Raw genomic sequence first — 19569 nt, 5'->3', positions numbered from 1 at the left:
GGATTAACTGGGCTCTGTAAATGTGTGCATGCATGGTGTTTTTAGTCCTGCGTCCTGATTGGTCAACCTTTTCAGGACCCGCCCTGCTCGTTGGCCAATGAGAAACGCGCTGGCCTCCCGTGACTCTGCAGGATAAGCTTGTATGGATGGACAGATTCTGGTCCATTACACATAATTCATGGAACAATTTGCTTTGCTGTCTTAGCGTGTGTGCATTATTTGGGTTGTTACTGACATCCTAGGTAAAAACAGGCATAATAGACAAATCCTAATTAACAAAAATAAAGGCTTAAAAAACGAAAATCTAAGATATATATATATATATATATATATATATATATATATATATATATAAATAAAATAAATTAAATAATAAAATAATAAAATAATTGAGTGTGTCTAGCACCGCCCCTGTCGTGCGTCCCAGGTTACAGGCAGGTGTTTTTTCTTTGTTCTTTAATTTTCCCCAGAGATTCTCTCCTTGTAAAGGTGAGGATGCAGGTAAGTGTTGCTCTTTTAAATAAACAATTCAGCTCCATTGTGCCTGAGTGGCTTTAGTTTGACCTATTTCCCATGAGCTGCGCATCGTTTGCTCGCTAAAACCCTGGATGTGCGGGTGCGCCTGTGTCCTCCGCGCTGCCAGAGCGCCATCGCAGCGTTTCAGAGAGGAGAGGAATTCCAGCATGCGGGCATTTCCTGCCGCTGCACCTTCAGCATAAACCGCATCTTTTGCGTGAGAACCCGCAAACAGGACTTTAAGATCCGGGAGGACAGGACGCGCTGACCCGGCATCCTGCGTCAGGGAGGTGGGCTAGGTGTGGAGCAGCAGCAGCCTCTCCGTGGGTTCACGTCTCCCACGCAGAGAACGTCCTCTTAAGGTGAAAGGCGCCAGACTTCTTTTAAAAAACGCTCTATTTAGCATCGCAAATGAAATATCACAAAAAATCTGCTGTTTGAATGCAAAATTAATTAAACATTTAGAATAACTGTAGTTATGTGTTTTATTCGGCAGCCATAAAAAGCAATGATAAAATGTATTTTTGCAGAATTTGATACTAATTTACACGAGTCTCCGATGCTAATGATTGGAATAATTTTCACAAATCAACGCTTTGATTTTTTAAATAAATTTTTACTTAACGCCGAATATATTAACAAATTGACGTGTGTTGGTAAAAACCCAAATGCGTTTTATTTCTAAGTAAAATGTGTATTTCTGAGGGATTTTGGACATGAGGAGGACGCGGCAGGATAAATCCGTTTATGATTGCTCTGAGCTTTTCTTTCATGCTCATCAGGGCTGATCTGAAATGTGCAGCTTCCATGATCTGCTGGATAAAATTAAATCTTCGGCTGCATGTTGGCTGGACTTCACCTGTTTACCTCATCCAAGGTCCTTCTCCTCCTGCTCAGAGAGCGTCTCTGATTATTATGTTGTACAGCTCAAATAATCTTAATTTTAAATAATCTGGTTTAAAAAGATCTTCAATGACCTTTCCAAATTGCAGGAGGATACATCAGACGATTTTTACATTATATTTTTATATTTATTAAATCGTTTTTTAAAGAGTAAACTTTAAACAATAAGAATGAGGAGACTGGTAAATATATATATAAAATAAACTTTATTTTTCGACCGTCGTATCAGCTGACCTTTGAAGAAGCCAATTATAAACTCTCTTCTCACCGCCAAACTGGTACAAATTTGGAAATCTGATCTCAGGCAGCGTTGCGTCAAGTTCCTGGCTGTTACGTAGATGGCCACCGGAAATGGGAGAATTTATCCCTTCACAATAAAGCAACAGCTCAACATAGAGAAAAATAATGGCACCATGTTGAGTAAATGAATGACAAACAATAGAAGACCTGCAGTCAAGTTAGACTTTCAGTTTTGACATTAATGTAAAGCTAATCTTATTGTTTGATTTAATCAATAACAAAGAATAAAAGGGAATGTGTGCATAAAAAGTCCAAAAATACATTATTTTTAAAATGTATTCAAACAGCCTTGAATCTGTCTGTTTCTTTGACCTCCCATCCATTCAAGAAACCAACCAGTCTAAACCCAATTCCATACAAATAATCCCAAACTCTGTTGACTGGTTGTTGTGTTGAGATCTTGTTGTTGTTGTTGTTGTTGTTGTAATTAAATGTTAAGATTTAAATTGTATCCTGTTACGAATTAAACTGACTCAACCCAATTAGAGATAAAATGTAACAAAAAGATGTGGAGCAAGCATTATTAGTTGTAATTTATCAATATTATTTATTCAAAATTTAGAGACTGAAGTGTACAATACTAATTTGTAACTTTGCTGTTACTGCTAATTTCTGCAAATTATAGTGTTAATAAGCCATCCATAAATGTAAACCATAAATATTAGCTATACTTAGCTTATGCTTGATGAAACAAACACAAGCTAAGTATAGCTAACATACGCAGGATAGTAAATGTCAGTTACATACATTTTATATTTCCTTTCAGTGGACAGAAATTGTGGGAAATATGCAAAGAAGAAGCTAACTTTTCTCTGTTTTTGTTCACTGTGTTCATTTGAGTAAGAACAACGAATGACGGCACACTGACCATAACCGGGTTACTGGTTCTGGTTGAAAATTGACTGATGGTGTGTTCAGTGATCAGCAGATAGCATCAATAAAATCTGCATTCAAACCTTTTAGCAGTATACTCAGTAATAAATGTTTAATTGTGTGGTTTGGGAAACTGGTTTAGTGATGTATAAATTTACTGAAATGTAAATAAACAGGTAAACGGTGGCTTGATTTTGTATTGCTCCAAGTTGGAAAAATAAACCATTTTCTCTAAACAACCTAAACCTCAAAACTCAATATGTCTGCCATACAGTAAAAGTGGTAGAAATAACATGTTAATTAGTAGTTTGTCAAACAAAGTACTTCACAGGAGGTTTGCGAAGACGGCCCTGAAAATATACTAAGAAATGGTTGAAGCAAGCTTGATCCTTCAGCCTAAAATGAACTAATCCCACAGTTTTCAGCTCTAAAGGGATTATTTCAATTGTAGGTCAGAGATTTGACCTCAGTGGGAAGAACAAGAATCTGTTTTCTAGCTATTAGCTACTTTTTTCTTTGCCACGTTGGGTTTTAATTCAGAGGCGGTGAAAACCAAGGATGTTTCCACTGACACTGACCCGGTTGATGGTTCTGAACTGGAAATGGTTCCAGGTTCAAACACAGTACCCTAAAACAGGGGTGCAAACTTTTTGATGCATGGGCCAAAGTCATCATGTCAGAAGTAGCCTTTTCACTGGCCTGTAGTAATAATAATAATAATAATTAATAATAATATAATCACAAACAAAACTGAAATATTTTTTTACCAGGTCAAAAATGAACTAAGCATTCAATATTTTTACACAAACTACTATAAAGTTAAACTGCAAAAAGTTTAGTTATTAAGAGGCAAAAACTTGTGTTGCCCCCAACATTTTCCCTTGTAAGAAGATTTAGATTGATTGGTAATAATTAAACCTAAAATATCTGAGTGAATATCTGTGCTAGTCCATGGTCCACAAATGGCCCCCGCGCTGCACTTTGGACACCTCTGACCTAAAAGTTAGCAGTTAGCGTGCTAGGCTACGCTAACTGCTAACTTTAATAGACTGGCTAGTTGCTCAACTGCATATCAAGACTGTAAAAATAATAAATAATAACCTTTTATTAGCTTGTTTCATTGTTTGAAGTATCATTCACTTTTAACGCATCTTAAAAGTGGATATTTGCCTCTTTTATTGTGAAGGTGGCAGCCGGAAGCTGCTGCTGCTAGCCGGTGTAGCTTAACACAGTCAGCAGAACGCAGAGAGTTGGAGCAGCTGATCTGCTCTTGACTTGCAGGGCTAAAAATAATCACCTCTTTATTCTCCAACTGTCTGTATTTAGTTTTCCCTCCTCTGCTTCTTTTCTCTCTTCTTTATTAACATTTAGCCGGAATGAAACGGCGACTCTGAGGAAAACCGCTTTGTTTCCAGGTAAGACTTTCCTCTTATGGAAGGTTATTAAATGAGCTTAAATTTAGCTGCTTTATTTAGCTACACGCCGCGTGCTTTGTGAATTATTTAGTTGGTTTATTTATTGATGTGTAAACGTTTTTGTGTTAAATTAGACCAGAATGGATGCAGATGTTTTCCTCATAAACTGTCAATTACCTTCATTTTCTCTTACTATAGTCAGATTTTACTCATTTAAATTCCCCTTTAAACTTGAAATGTGATTTAAAATAAATATTAAAGCAACGGACAGAAATTGGAATTAGACCCTTTTGTCTGATTCATCAAAAAAACTCTAAAACAGTTGAAATAATAATTAGACGTCAACTTGGTGCTGATTAGTTTTCTATAGACGCAGTTTTAACGTTTAACTGATTAAAGTTCAAATATTTAGATCATCAGGAAGTGAGACAACGTTTGACCAAATATAGAGTTGTTGTTTAAGACGCATACTCATCCATCCATCCATCCATCCATCCATCCATCCATCCATCCCTTTCTTCCTCCCTCCCTCCATCCATCCATCCATCCATCCCTCCATCCATCCATCCATCCACTCATCCATCAATACATCTACCCCTCCATCCATCCATCCATTCGTCCATCCATCCATCCATCCATTCGTCCATCCATCCATCCATCCATCATCAATACATCTACCCTCCCTCCATCCATCCATCCATCCATCCATCCATCCCTTTCTCACTCCCTCCATCCATCCATCCATCCATCCATCCATCAATACATCTACCCCTCCCTCCATCCATCCATCCATCCATCCACTCATCCATCCATCCATCCATCCATCCATCCATCCCTTTCTCACTCCCTCCCTCCATCCATCCCTTTCTCCCTCCCTCCGTCCATCCATCCATCCCTCCATCCATCCCTCCATCCATCCATCCATCCATCCATCAATACATCTACCCCTCCATCCATCCATCCATCCATCCATCCATCCATTCGTCCATCCATCCATCCATTCGTCCATCCATCCATCCATCTATCCATCATCAATACATCTACCCTCCATCCATCCATCCATCCATCCATCCCTTTCTCACTCCCTCCCTCCATCCCTCCATCCATCCATCCATCCATCCATCCACTCATCCATCCATCCATCCATCCATCCCTTTCTCCCTCCCTCCCTCCATCCATCCATCCATCCATCCATCCATCCACTCATCCATCAATACATCTACCCCTCCCTCCATCCATCCATCCACTCATCCATCAATACATCTACCCCTCCATCCATCCATCCATCCACTCATCCATCCATCCATCCATCCATCCATCCCTCCATCCATCCATCCATCCATCCACTCATCCATCCATCCATCCCTCCCTCACTCCCTCCATCCATCCCTCCCTCCCTCCCTCCCTCCCTCCATCCTCCTCTTTAACTCCAGGTAACTCTAATTTATCGCAGCGCGGTAATATAACCTGTGAATGGAGGAAGTGGGCGGCGCCTTGTTAGCCGTATTTCGGAGGCTGTGATTGGCTGACGTCTGGTTCCTCTCGTTCTCCTGGTCCAGGTGGGCGAGGAACCGATGGCTGGTGGCATGCCGTTGTCGTTTTGTGGCAACAACAAGGTTTCTAATGCCTACAGCGTGGACAACGGCGTGCTGAACAATGGCTGCTTTGTGGATGCTCTCAACCTGGTTCCTCATGTCTTCCTGCTCTTCATCACCTTCCCCATCCTCTTCATTGGTAGGTTTACTCTACAGTCCCTCCTCCTCCTCAGCCTCTGCCACCCGGTCTTCTACTGTGATGGTGAAAAAAGCACAAACAGCATCTTAATTGGTCTGATCTGCCTGAGCGTCTCACAGCTTCAGACCAGAGATGCTGATGCCAGACCGGAGAAACTCACACTTCCAGCTTTCAGTAATTCAAAGGGAACTGAAGCCAAAACCAGTCTAGCCTCTCGTTACTTTAAAGGATTTCTACCGCTCCATGTCAGTGTAATCCTGTATCGCTTCACCAGATTTAACTTTTAATGTTTTATCCCTTCAGTCTGTGGGAAGCAGCTTTAAACTAAATTGGGATTACAGGAGTCTGAAGACGGACGAGTCGCAGCAGGAAGTATCTGAGACGCTCCAGCAGGTCCAGCAGGTCCAGCTGGGACCTCCAGACCTCCATGACTGCATATGACGGATCCCAAGATTTCTCCTTTTGTTGCTTTTTTCCTCACACGTCATCAAAGTCATTTAAAAAGTTAAACCAAGTAAAGACAGGAAGGAGTTTCCAAAGGGTTGCATTTATTTCACAATCACGTTTTAGGTGATTGTGAGGATCCGACACCACCTTCTAAAGAAGGTTCTGAACGGCCTAGTCAAAGTCTGGACTGAAATCTGTTCATTCTGGAAAAAGCTCCAGAGTGGGTCAGAACTTCTCCACAGTGACGTTAAACATCTGTTGGGTTTATAGAATAGGGCTGTGCATAAAAATGAATACAAAGATTAATATCAATGTTTTTAAAACTGATTTAATAATCGATATTCTGTCTTTCAATGTTAATATACCTCCCAACCCCTAGGGGGCGCTATCACAGTGTTATTACAAAGTGAGCCGAATTTACGGAATGGCTGACAAGATTTTAGAAGCACCTTCGTCCCTAAAATCAGACGTTTGGCACATTTTTGGTTTCTGTGATAAATGCATTGAACCAAATGATCTTTATGTTCCTGCTAATATATCAGTGTTTAATAAATAGAACATAAATATAATATTTGGCTAGTTTTGGTGATTGAATGACTTTGGGCATTAATTTGAAAGTAATAAATATGAATATTGGAGTCAAATCAAACTGAGCTACATGGAGAACCGGCTCCTCCTAGATGACAGTCAGCTCTGTCATAGATTTCTACAATTGATAAATTAAATAATGTAAAAACGTATGTTTGGATTTTCTCTGGTTATGTTTGTCTGACATGAATATTTGTTTAAATTTAAGTGCATAAAAAGAACGTTAGGGGTTCTGGTTCTCCGTCCTCCAGGTTGGGGCAGCCAGAGCTCCAAGGTGCAGATCCATCACAACACGTGGCTTCACTTCCCGGGACACAACATGCGCTGGATCCTCACCTTCCTGCTGCTCTTCATCCACGTGTGCGAGTTTGCAGAAGGCATCGTCTCCAACACGTCAGTCTGAGCCTCCTCCTCATCCTCCTCCTCCTCCTCCTCCTCTGCTTTGCTGCTTCAGGCTTTATTGTGACGCTGTGTGTGTTGCAGGATCATGAGCACCAACCACCTCCACCTCTTCATGCCCGCCTTCATGGGCTTCATCGCTGCCACCACCTCAGTGGTTTACTACCACAACATAGAGACGTCCAACTTCCCCAAATTGCTGCTGGGTGAGACGAGACGCAAACTTTCTCCACCAGCAAACATCCGTCCTGCTGAAAGTTAAACAACAGATAAACATGGAAACTTTAGCTGCTGTAGAAGGAGGCGCAGGTTCTCCTTCCAGCAGGACAGCGACCCTAAACATGCCGTTTAGAACGGCCTAGTCAAAGTACAGACCTGAAGCTAATTACAGGATCCTGTCCATCCAGTCTGACTGAGCCTGATCTGTTTTGATAAGAAGGATTTCAGACTCAGAGGGCTGAGGCAAACTTTTATTACATTTATGGCTTTAAAGCGTCAGAATGGAGAACTGCTTTTATTCATAAAACACAGAAGAACCGCTGATTCTCCACCTAGACTAAACATAAAAACACAGAATAGATGCTTAAATATTTAGTTTTTATGTGAAAAGTCCTCACATGTCTGCGTTGTTGCTCTGCCGGCAGTCCTCTTCATCTACTGGGTGTTGGCCTTCATCACCAAGTCCATCAAGCTGTGGAAGTTTGCAGAGTTTGGCATCAGGTTCAAGTACCTGAGGTTCTGCATCACGGCCCTGTTGGTGATCCTCTACGGACTCCTGATGGCCGTGGAGATCAACGTGATCCGAGTCAGGGTGAGGTCCACCTGTCCTCCTGCTCTACAGCACCTTTAACACGCTCTCGTCCTTCACGACGTCTTCTGGGTCCTCTCTGCAGAAATACGTCTTCTTCACCAACCCTCAGAAGGTGAAGCCCCCAGAGGATCTGCAGGATCTGGGGGTCCGCTTTCTGCAGCCGTTTGTCAATCTGCTCTCTAAGGTCCGTTTTCTTATTAACATTCTGTAGATGGAGAGATGTCTTGATAAAAGCCTTTCTGCTCAATCATTGGCTGGAGTGAGGTCTGCATATCTTCTCGCTCCGCTTCTCCTCCCCAGGCGACGTACTGGTGGATGAACCCCCTCATCATCGGAGCCCATAAGAGGCCCATAGAGCTGAAGAAGATCGGGAAGCTGCCCATCGCCATGAGAGCGCTGACCAACTACCTGAGGCTGAAGGACGCCTACGAGGACCAGAGGGTGAGCCTCAGGCAGGTCTGACTTCCAGCTGCAGCTTCGCCGCCGTTAAACCCTCTCCACCTCCTCCACCTCCTCCGCCTCCTCCGCCTCCTCACGCAGACGGGAGAAGACCCGGACCGGCCGCCCTCCATCTGGCGCTCCATGTACCGAGCCTTCGGCCGGCCCATCCTGCTCAGCAGCACCTTCCGCTACCTGGCCGACCTGCTGGGCTTCGCCGGGCCTCTGTGCATCTACGGCATCGTGCGTAACCTGGAGGTGCAGGACAACGCCACGTCGGCCACCAAGACCACGGTGAGCTTCTTCTTCCAGCTGTTGGTGGTTTATTTGGTTCTTAACCTGCAGAATGAGAACCAGCACCACTCTGGGTGCGTAACGCCTCACATGATCCAGTTTTACCTCAGCTTGGTGTTAAAGTGCTGCAGAAAACGATTAACATTCACAGCATCGCTCATGTTTATGAAGCAGCGTTTCCTCAAATCACAAAAATCCAACCTTTAATTTGTGTTTCCTAATTTAATGGAGAAAAACTATATTTTTTAAAATAAATAATTCCTCTTAGCAACATCACCAGGGTCACAATTATTCAATTATTCTTACCGCAACATTTATTTCAGTTGATCAGTGTCTAAAATCCTTTATCTGGAAATCCATAACTTCCTGATTCCCTGTGGTAGAAATCATTTTTCTTAAGGCAAGGCAAGGCAAATTTATTTCTATAGCACAATTCAGTACAAAGACAATGCAAAGTGCTTTACATGATTAAAATATAGCAAAATAAAACAGAATAAAAGCAAGTAGGAATAAAATGTAGATAGAAAAAAAGAACAAAAAAGTGGTGATTCAGTTAACTAGAACAGTTGAAGGCAATCTTAAACAAATGTGTTTTTAATCTTGATTTAAAGGAACTCAGGCTTTCCGCACCTTTAAATAGCGCTTTAATAAAAATCGACCCATGCAGGTTTTTTAAGGCCGATACGATTATTTGGACATCAGGCAAACCAAAAGCTGATACATGCGGCAGTTTATTTGGGACGATTCTTGAAGCTTTTTCCATTTACATGATAAAAATGACACCATGATAACAAATCTTACACAAGTGTCAATTTAAACAAAAGAAACATTTATTAAAGGAACATAGCACAAGTTCTAGAGTTTTTGCAGACGTCTGCCCCCTCTGGCCAGATGCTGAATGACACCCGTGTCGTCGATGGTAGGAGGCAGCATGTCTTCTGAGGCCAGAAAGCTATAAATATATAATATATAAATATATAAAGTTAGCTGCGTTCTCTTGCTAATGCATCGTTTAAGGCGGAGATTCAACAAAGCAGCAGGGGAACCACGTGAGAACACGACTCTGATCAATCATGAACGCACTGATGGAGGCGGCTGCAGTAAATGGAGGAAAACTCATTTTACATGTCAGGCATTATGAGAAACAAAAAAAACTTCAAACTTGTGCAAAACTCCTTTAAAAAAAACAACGCATATTAACAATGGATAGCAAATAAATGTAGAACATTTAAATTAATAAAAAATAAACACTGTGTATTTCATGTAGGTCAAATTACCTTCCTGAGAACATTTGTAAACAGCAATATAAAAATAAAAAGGAAAGAAATGTGAACAATTTCAATTACTAATGGATCAGTGAACACAAGAAAAATATTGGCTAAAACAAAATCAGTCGACCTCTACTCTTCAAGATGGGAAAGACAAAAGAACATTCGCCTATAGCTGTAAAACCTACATGACCCGATGAGTATAGATGGCTTATCAATCTTTATAAACGGCTGTTATATTTTTATTTTACCAAAGAGGACGAGAACATTTTCTAGAATGAAGGTTTCCATGTTGAAAATAATTAAGGAATAAAATTATTTTTTTATCTTTTTATGATAAGAAGAATTTCTATGTAGATAAATGACTGAAAATGTGCTAAAAAATAAGCTTTATTGATTACCTGATGTTGGAAAACTCAGCTCATTATGGAGAAACAAACTCCATCTAAACTTTTCCATATCTACATCCTGAGCAACGATTAAAAATGTAAAAAAGTGGAAGTGTGTGAAACGAGGCGGGACGTTAATGTTCCACCAAACCCAGAGAGGACGATGGTGGCGGGGGAACGTGTCCAGATGGAGAGAACCGGAGAGAACCGGAGAGAACCGAGTGGTGCCATGAAGACGCTTTCCTACCATCACAAACATAAACGTGGAGTTTAATGGAGACCAGCAGGACTTTAACTGGAACTGTGTGCTTTAGTCAGATCAGATGATTGACGCTGAGAAGCTCAAACTCTCCATGTGCTGTTGGATTTAAAGTTTTAGTATTTCTTCCTGTTACGCTTCTAAGTACATATTTGTCTTCTGAGAGTTTCTGCTAAATTTTCTAATGGTCTCATAATGACGATAAAGACTTGTTAGCATTGCTGCTACAGCCAATAAGCAATATTTACCGATATTTTATACATTTCCTCGTTGGACGCGGTGGAAAATAGACCAGACCTCTGTTTCTGACAACCCCCCCCCCCCCCCCCCCCCCCCCCCAGTCCCCCAGCCAACACACGTTTCCAAGATGTAGAGAAACATGGTTTATTAATACGGGATCAGTTATCGGAGCGATGCTGAGCTGTTAGCACATGGCTAACGTCAGCGGATACCATGCTAAAGACATTTACCGTCCTCCCAGCTCTGATGCTGAGTATGTGGAGCATCTGAGACGCTGTGTCTCTTGTTCTACTGCCTGGTGTCATAAAAACCTGCTGGTCTCTGTCAGGAAACTGCAAACGGGTCGTTATCGGCTCTTTTGGCCAAATCGGCACACACAACATCCTCCTTCTTCCACGTCCCTAAAACTGCAGAGAGCTGGAGACGAGAGAGGAAGCGGGAACAGAAAGAGGAACGCTCAAAGATCAGAGTGGACCTGTTGGAGGTCTGCTCCAGCCGGGGCGGGGCCCCTGACGGTGCTGACGGTGCTGACGGTGCGCTCAGTTGGGCCCCCGTCCCTTCCAGAGACATGATGAGGCGTATTTGCTGCTGATGTGACTGTAGCTGTGAGTCAGTGGAGACTAGCTTCACCCAGGAAGGCGTTGGTCCCAGTCTGCACGTCCCCTCATTGTTCTCTGGAAGCTGCGTCTGACACGATAACGTGACGGTGATGTAATAATGAGCCGCTCTGGGAGGTTTGTCACGCTCTCTGAAGCCTATCTAGCATATTTATCTAAAGCTGTCATTAATTCATCTTTCAACGCTTCCTAAGAATCGTCATGGTGATGCAGCGTAGCGAGAACCAAGCAGGCGGACAGAAAGCAGGTCTGCAGCTCCTCTGAGCTCCGTGCCAGCCTCCTCAGAAGGTCACGGTGCCGTTGGAGCTGTAGGAGGAGCGGACGCTGCTGCAGGCGAGGCTGCTGCCATGACGGCGTGTTCGTCTGGCTGTCCTCACGGTTCAGGGAGCTGCTGGCGGGTAGACGGGGCGCTGAGGCGGCGCTGAGCTCTGCTGCTTGTCCCAGTGGCAGAGAAACCTCTCCATTCACTAGAATTATGTGGCCCAGTTGCTTTTCACACAACAGAATCTTTTGGTTTTAATTAAATCAAATTAAATCTCTTTCTGTGTTGATGCCGGTTGTCTTTGAGATTAAACGTATGGAGCCATAAAGCATCAGTGTGATGGAGCAACTTCCGCTGAAACACCAAAAACCAGCTGGAGCCACACAGCAGTGTAAACTGAAGCGTCTGTGTCTGTTTGTGCTTGCAGGAAAACTATTTTGGCGTCTACTTCATGCACACCACTGAGCTCCTGGAGAACAGCTCGGTCCTGGCCGTCCTTCTCTTCCTGGCACTGGTTCTGCAGAGAACCTTCCTGCAGGCGTCCTACTACGTCACCATCGAGACGGGCATCAACCTGCGGGGCGCGCTGCTGGTGAGTGAGGCGCCGGCCGGATGCTGGGACCGGGTCCGCCCTGGACAGGCCCTCATTTAGACCAATTAACCTCAGGCCTGTTTCAGGACTGTCGGAGGAAGCCGGAGAACCCTGGGAGAACCCCATCATGCTCGGGGAGAACATGCATCTGCATACCAGAGAGCCCAGGCTGGGATTTAAGCCCAGCGTGGGTCTAAGATTAGATTAGATTAGATTCAACTAATCTAATCTAAGGAGGACTAAGGTGGTTCTGCTGGTGGAAAAACATCAGCAGGGACTTTGCTCTGCAACATCCCATAATGTAGAAGAGCTGAAACGTTAATGTGTGTCTGATTATGAGGACCTGATGGCTGCTAGTCGCCCTGAATCCAGTAAATCCAGTAAATCCAGTAAAGGTTCTTTGTTTTTCACCGTTTTTCCTCATTTCCCCAGATTCACAACGTTCAGATTTAAATAATTTTGGATCCTGCTTTGCTGCGTCTAATCCGCTCCAGGATATAAAAGTGTTGGCTTGTTGTCAAATTTTAGCCAGTGGTTAAAACTTTTATTTATTTTGAGGATTTTGGAAACTGTTGGATTAAAAAAAAAACAAAAGCGTAAAGAAAAACTTTTGAGAGTTTCAGAACTCTTGGATAACTTCTGGTTTAGAGCCGCTGCTGTGATGGAGCATAAAGTTGTCTTTATTGGTGGAACATTAAATCTGACTTTTATGTTTTACCTCCAAGGCGATGATCTACAACAAGATCCTGCGTCTGTCCACCTCCAACATGTCCATGGGGGAGATGACTCTGGGCCAGATCAACAACCTGGTGGCCATCGAGACCAACCAGCTCATGTGGTTCCTCTTCCTCTGCCCCAACCTCTGGGCCATGCCTGTACAGGTACGCCCCCCCCCCCCCCCCCCCCCCCCACCCCGCTTTCATAAAGACAGCCTCAGACGGAGCCGTCAGTCATTCAGCCGGTTCTGTTCCGGTTCTGTTCCTTCTTTCAGATCGTGATGGGAGTCATTCTGCTCTACAACTTTCTCAGCTGGAGTGCCTTGGTTGGAGCGTCGGTCATCGTTCTGTTGGCTCCGGTTCAGTACCTCATCGCTACCAAGCTGGCAGAAACACAGAAAAGCACGCTGGTGAGCTGGAAAATCACGCATCTGTTGAGTTTCTGTATCGCTCCAGACCAGAAGACCGTCTGACCTTTAAATCAGTTGATGGTGCCGCTTCACGTCGCTAAACCAAAGAACGATCCGGTCGTTGGATGAGAACCCCCGGCTGTCCTCCTGAGCAGCTTACTAGCTTTCTGTTAACCTCACTGTTCTCTCCTGCACCAAATGCACCAACAGAAGCATGAAATATGGCAAAGTGTGAGAGCTATGAGTCAGAATGTGAAGGATGATGGTATCGTGGTGCCGTTGTGCTCCAGGAACACTCCACAGACCGCCTGAAGCAGACCACAGAGATCCTGAAGGGAATCAAGCTGCTGAAGCTGTACGCCTGGGAGGACATCTTCTGCGACAGCGTGGAGCAGACCAGAGGCCAGGAGCTCACCAGCCTCAGGACCTTCGCTTTCTACACCTCCATGTCCAGTAAGATCACTCCTTCTTCTGGCCTCCACACTTCTTCTTTCCTCTGCTTTAATAAACCATTTATAAATGTGAACCTTAACGTCAGCTTTAGAGTTTTTAATGATCAGATCTCTGCGTTCTGCACATTATCTGTCTGAAAAGTTTCCCCATTATTAAATTTATACCAAAGAGTTGCTTCACTCCTCAGTATGAACCAAGCCTTTCATGTAAAACCATCTGGAACTATAGTAACACACAAACACATGTTGTCCATCCATCCGTTTCTCTTTTAACACCTGAGATTGAGTCGGGGGAGGAAGGCGGAGACCCAGACATCTCCAGGGAGCCTCTCCAGGTTATTCTGGGGTATCTCCAGGCGTTCCCCGGCCCAGAGGGGAATAAAATCCTCCAGCCTGTTCTGGGGTCTCCTCTCTGGTACTTAGCCAGAAAACCTCAGAGAGGAGGCGCCCAGTGGAAAGGCTGTTGTCCTCAAAGTTGACACTTCATCTCTGGTACATGCTGGTGGAGTTGGTGGTATAAGTTGCTTTTGTGGTATAAGTTGCTTTTTAAGCCTAAGATTTAGCTGTTTGGCCACAGTGACAAGAAATAAAATCACTGGATGAGGTGAGGTGACCAGATGTCCGGCACGGCGGTGGTAGCATCATGCTGAGGGACTGTTCTACTCCCAGGCGTATGGAGCTGTGCCGTCTCTGCATTTAGGGCCACCAGGTGTCGCTGTGGAGCTCTATGTTCACAATAATCAGCGGGACAGGACCGTTCTTTAGAGGAATATTGTAAAAAAGACTCTGTTATAAACATGTGTGTCTATATCTCAGTCTGCCAGAAAACTGACAAACTCAGCAGCTAAATCCTCCTGAGACGTCTTAATACCAACCACCAACGTTTGTTTAAATAATGAACGTCTGAAATCTCTGAGCATGCCCAGTACGCTCTCAGTAGAAAGAGCGAGGCACAAATCCTACGGCCCCACGCTCAGATCAGCCAATCAGAACGCTGGAAATGTTACGTCTTCGTTCTGCTGGCCAGTGTGGGACCATCTAGGCAGATTTATCTATATAACACATTTCAGTACAAGTCAATGCAAAGTGCTTTATATGATTAAAACATTAGAAAATAAAAACAACAAATGTGGAAAACTTTAAACAAAATAGCAAAACGGAAACTAAAAAATATTAATCTTGTGTTGGTTGTCCTTGTTGGCTCATTGAAGGATTAATATCAACATTTTCTGTTCAATAAATGAAAAATATGAGTGAATTTTTATAAAAATCCATAAAAAAAATGGATTTCTTAGTGTGTCTGTTTATGCTAATTTATTTGTTTATTTTACCATCAATCAAATTCAGGTTAAATGCGTCACAAAACAAAATTCAATGTTTGCAGCGCTGCAATAAAACGGTTGTTTTATTTCACAGTTTTCATGAACGCTGCCATTCCCATTGCCGCCGTTCTTGCTGTAAGTGTCCTTATTTCATAATATTAGTTTATGTCGGCCTTTTTCTACGTGCCGGCTCAGCCACCACCCTGAACACGAAGGATAATTTCATGTTTCCTCTGTCTAGACGTTCGGGGTGCATCACTTCCTCACCAACAGCATCCCCAGTCCCTCTCAGGCCTTCGCTGCGCTGGCGCTGTTCCACATCCTGGTCACGCCGCTCTTCCTGCTCTCCACGGTGGTCAGGTTTGCCGTGAAGGCCCTCGTCAGGTGAGGCTTTCTTTGGGTTACCTGAGTGGAAGTGACAGGCCATGGTGGCTGATCTCCTGGTTGTGGAGGAGACCAAGCATGATCCGATGGAGTGGAACCAGAGAACAGAGGCTGCTGGCGTTAAAATGGTCACGCCTCTCACAGGTCGCTGTGTCTGCTTTCCTAAAGTGTCCAGAAGCTTGGCGAGTTTCTCCAGAGTGATGAAATCGGAGATGACAGCTGGAGGAACGGAGACATCTCCGTTTCCCTGGATGTAGGGAAGAAAAACCTGGGGATGGTGAGTGCTACCCATAATGCACCAGGGAGAGAAAAAAGCAGGAAGTGAGCACAGATAGATCCTGAGTTTTAGTTTTTTCAGTGTTTGAATGTACAAAAAAAAAAAAAAAGATTCATCAGAACTTTAAAAGCAGGCGGTAGATAACCAGCCTGATAAAAACATTTTATCTAATAGCAGCTATGCCTGAGTGAAGGTCTGTTTTGTTTGTGATCGCCTTCATTTTCCCCGTTAAGACCAAAGCCATCAACAGGAAGCAGCCGATGCGATACCAGATGGACAACTACGAGCAGCCGAGCCGGCGGGCCATGAGACCCTCGGAGACGGAGGATGTGGCCGTAAAGGTCAGTCACACTGCAGCAGACGTAGAAACGGCTGCAGCCGGAGCGCAACCAAGAAAAATGAAGCAACTAGTTCAGTTTTCAAGAGCTTAGATGACATAAAGGAGAGGAAAGCATTTTGAAAATGGTCTCGATCAACAGTTTTCAGCCTTTCTGAGGGACTTTCAGAGTTGTTTCTTTAGTCACTGCATTTTTCCTGCAGTGACTAATCACTTTTAGAGGAACGCTTTCTTTTGTTTTTCAAGCCTTTTAGCGCTTCCCAGTGATGATGGAAACTGGCAGGTTAGATGGGAGAGGAGGCAGAGGGGAAGGCAGGGGAAGCAATTAGCACAGGTGAAAGGTATGATGGTAATTAGGCTGAGGGAGCATTGATCAGAATGGGACAAACAGACCCTGACAAGAATGCAGACTCTAAAAATCAACTAACTACTGACTGAACCAATATGTGCAGGAAAACAAAGAGTCAACAGAAACAGGAATAAAGTAACTAAATGCATGAAGAACAAGATACTAACTAATAACAGGAAGCAAGAAGGAAAGGGCAGAATCTGCCGACTAATAGATAAAACTATAAAGAGGTGAAAACACCAGCAAAGTTTACATGCACAACATTTCACGATCGGATTAAAATGTATTCATATTAAATAATGATAAATGGACTGAACTTATACAGCTTTTCCAGTCATGACCACCCAAAGCGCCACATTCACCCAATCACTCACTAACACACATTCATTCACCGATAAGCAGCTCGGTAGGAAGCTTGGGCTTAAGTGCCTTGCCCAAGAGCACAACGGCATGTGACACGGGGAAGCTGGAATTAAACCCATAACCTTACCATTGGAAGACGAGCATTCAACCCATCAAGCCACAGTCGCCCAATCAGATTGTACCGTTTATTAGAGCACATAATCTGATCATAATGTGTTTATACTCCTGGATTTATCCAGAATAAAACCACTGTGACATGCGCAGTTAGCAAATTCCCCTAAAAAAACACAGAAGAAGAACTTCCATCTTCGCTGAACAACAAAATATAGTAAATTAACTGATTTTATGAGTTTGTTTGTCCTGTGAGCGCCAGGATGGACTCGCACGATGTTCTAGTTACGTTGAAACGTTAATAAGCAACAGTTTGAGCTTTTTTATTTTCCTAACAGAAAGTTTTTATCGGGATCCATGAAAGTTTTCCTTCCCGAAGGTTTCCCCTATTAGTAATAATTTGATCCTGACGAGCGTTTATAAGAACGTTGATCGGATTATCAGTCGGCATAAACCACCCTCTCATTCAGATTACAGTTTCATTCAGATTGAGTTTAATCCGTCACAATATTCTTATTTTCACGATGCTTTTGATTCCGATCAGCCGTTTATTATGATTAATTTTTTCCATGTAAACGTAGCTACAGACTGCACCATCCCCAGGAGCCTAAACAATAATGAAACACCTGCGATTGTGACAAATGTTAAATTAAATCTTAACTTAAAAGTTATTATTCTTTCACGAATCTTTGTGTTTTTTTTCTTTTAGCTTTCTCTGAATTTATTGCTCACGTTCTTGTTACGTATGGCTGCTTTCGTGGAACATTCCCAAAATTTAACGCTGTTTTTTAAGCTTACCTGGTACTTTCTGTAACTTTTTCTGTCTTTTGCCAAATGCTCTGGTTACTTTTAGAGAAGTTTCCGTGTAATTTTCTGCACCTTCCTGGGATTTCAGGCAACCGTGCATCACTGGGAACTTTCCTGGTTACATTCTAGGGTTTACCCAGAAATTTTAAGGTACTTTATTAGAACCTATTAGATTTTTTTCTGGAAGTTACTGGCTACTTTCCTACAACTTATTGTACCTTCTCTGTTAATTTCACACACAGGACAGCAAACTGTCTTGTAAGTTGTTTGAAAGTCAGTAAAAGTAAAACAGGGCAGGTGTTTCACATTTTTGCACGATGTCATTTTAAGCTCAAGTAAAACTCAGATTTTCTCAGTTTTAAATGTAGAAACGTGTGAAATTTTAAAATCAAAGGAGGACAAACTTTGGTTCCACCCTGACTTTACATGTGTTTTTGCTTGTGCTTGGCCTCTATGCCTTTTACAGGAAATGCAGAATTCACACGAGAATTTGTTGCCCCTTGAAGGGTCTTGTGAAAGTGTGCAGATTTTTCTCAGCCACTTTGTAAACGTTCCTCTTCCTGTCCCATCCCTGCGGGGTGATGCTACTGTCCAGACAAGCGTCCGCTAATTAAAGCTGGATATGCTGTTGCTTTCCCACACCGACAGTCTGTTGACTCTGGGCTGCGTTTAATGGAGAACGTGTAGACGACTCTGCTGCGACGGTGCATTTCTCTGTTTCTGCTTCTGATTAATGCTCAGCAGCCAGCGTCATGTGTTTAGAGAGCAGAGTTAAATAATTTCACTTTAGAACAACTTTACAGAGCCGTAATTAGTTTGTTCATGGACGCGTTGTTTTCTGCAGAGGACAGTAGTCCAGATTTTATGCTGTAGTAGCATCCAAAAATGACATTTCCAAGGAGATTTGCCTATTTCTATTATTCCAGTGCAGAATATCAATAAGCCATATTATTTTAGACTTTATTCTTAAACGTTGCTGTGAAATAAAAACCTGGTTCAGAGGTCTGGTCTCAGGCTCACACAGTGGGAATGTGGACTGTGGTCAGACCAGCCAGTTCTCCAGATGTCGGCCAGAAGTGGAAAGTTACGTCCGACCTGTGGTCAGCAGTCGCTGCAAATAAATAAATATATAAATATTGTATTGGTCATATTACAGATTCCTTCTGTTTTTGTGACACTAAAATGTTTCAGATCAAAAGAGTATTTTTAATATCTGAGAACCTATTAGTGATGATTTCATTTAATAAGCGGCCCTTAACTAATCTCCCCATGTGAAGAAGTAATTCCTGCTAAATATCATTATAATGGTTGTTCCACCCTTGGCAGCAGCTGCTGCCTTCAAGCATTTCTGATAATTGGTAATCGGTCTTTGGGTGAGTTAATGAGTTTTTTTATTATCATTTTAATCTAGACACATTGGAGGGTTCTCCAGCATTAACATTTAAGGTCATGTCCCAACATCTACGTAAGGCTAAATTTTAACTAAACCACCTGACAGCCATCATTTATGTTTTCAGCCGTTCCGAAGCGATCAGCCAGGTGATCTTTAGCTGAAGTTAGCAAACTGCTGGCCTGAGGATGTCCTGCCTGGGATCAGAGCTCATTGATTTCTGCAGGTCGTCCCGATCCTGCAGCAGCGAAGCGTCTCCGTCACGCTGCCACCGCCTTGACTGCAGGCGCCACGTTCTGTCTCTAA

General features: G+C 43.1%; 1 protein-coding gene across 8 annotated transcripts in view; it reads left to right on the top strand.

Annotated features, from left to right (window-relative positions):
• Nucleotides 1-406: 406 nt before the first annotated feature.
• Nucleotides 407-19569, top strand: part of abcc9 (ATP-binding cassette, sub-family C (CFTR/MRP), member 9) — a 63082-nt gene continuing 43919 nt past the window's right edge. For 3 of the 8 annotated variants that reach the window (XR_004933157.1, XR_004933155.1, XR_004933156.1), the window contains exons 1-15: nt 5567-5741; nt 7028-7169; nt 7260-7381; nt 7820-7986; nt 8069-8170; nt 8287-8427; nt 8527-8718; nt 12181-12345; nt 13071-13226; nt 13337-13471; nt 13762-13924; nt 15340-15380; nt 15487-15629; nt 15798-15906; nt 16140-16247. Coding sequence is in view for 2 of the 8 variants with exons in the window: in XM_036149244.1 (XP_036005137.1) it covers nt 496-501; nt 5567-5741; nt 7028-7169; nt 7260-7381; nt 7820-7986; nt 8069-8170; nt 8287-8427; nt 8527-8718; nt 12181-12345; nt 13071-13226; nt 13337-13471; nt 13762-13924; nt 15340-15380; nt 15487-15629; nt 15798-15906; nt 16140-16247 (2067 nt within the window). In the remaining 6 variants the exon portion in view is untranslated. Of the gene's footprint in view, nt 502-572; nt 879-3963; nt 4008-5566; nt 5742-7027; nt 7170-7259; nt 7382-7819; nt 7987-8068; nt 8171-8286; nt 8428-8526; nt 8719-12180; nt 12346-13070; nt 13227-13336; nt 13472-13761; nt 13925-15339; nt 15381-15486; nt 15630-15797; nt 15907-16139; nt 16248-19569 lie in introns of those variants that run through there. The other 5 variants (XR_004933153.1, XR_002429031.2, XM_036149244.1 and 2 more) reach the window with 5 other exon arrangements.

The sequence above is a fragment of the Fundulus heteroclitus genome, chromosome 17 (assembly GCF_011125445.2).
Source record: "Fundulus heteroclitus isolate FHET01 chromosome 17, MU-UCD_Fhet_4.1, whole genome shotgun sequence".
NCBI classification, from domain to species: domain Eukaryota; kingdom Metazoa; phylum Chordata; class Actinopteri; order Cyprinodontiformes; family Fundulidae; genus Fundulus; species Fundulus heteroclitus.
Note: the sequence above shows the minus strand (reverse complement) of the source record. Positions and strands in the feature narration are given on the sequence as shown.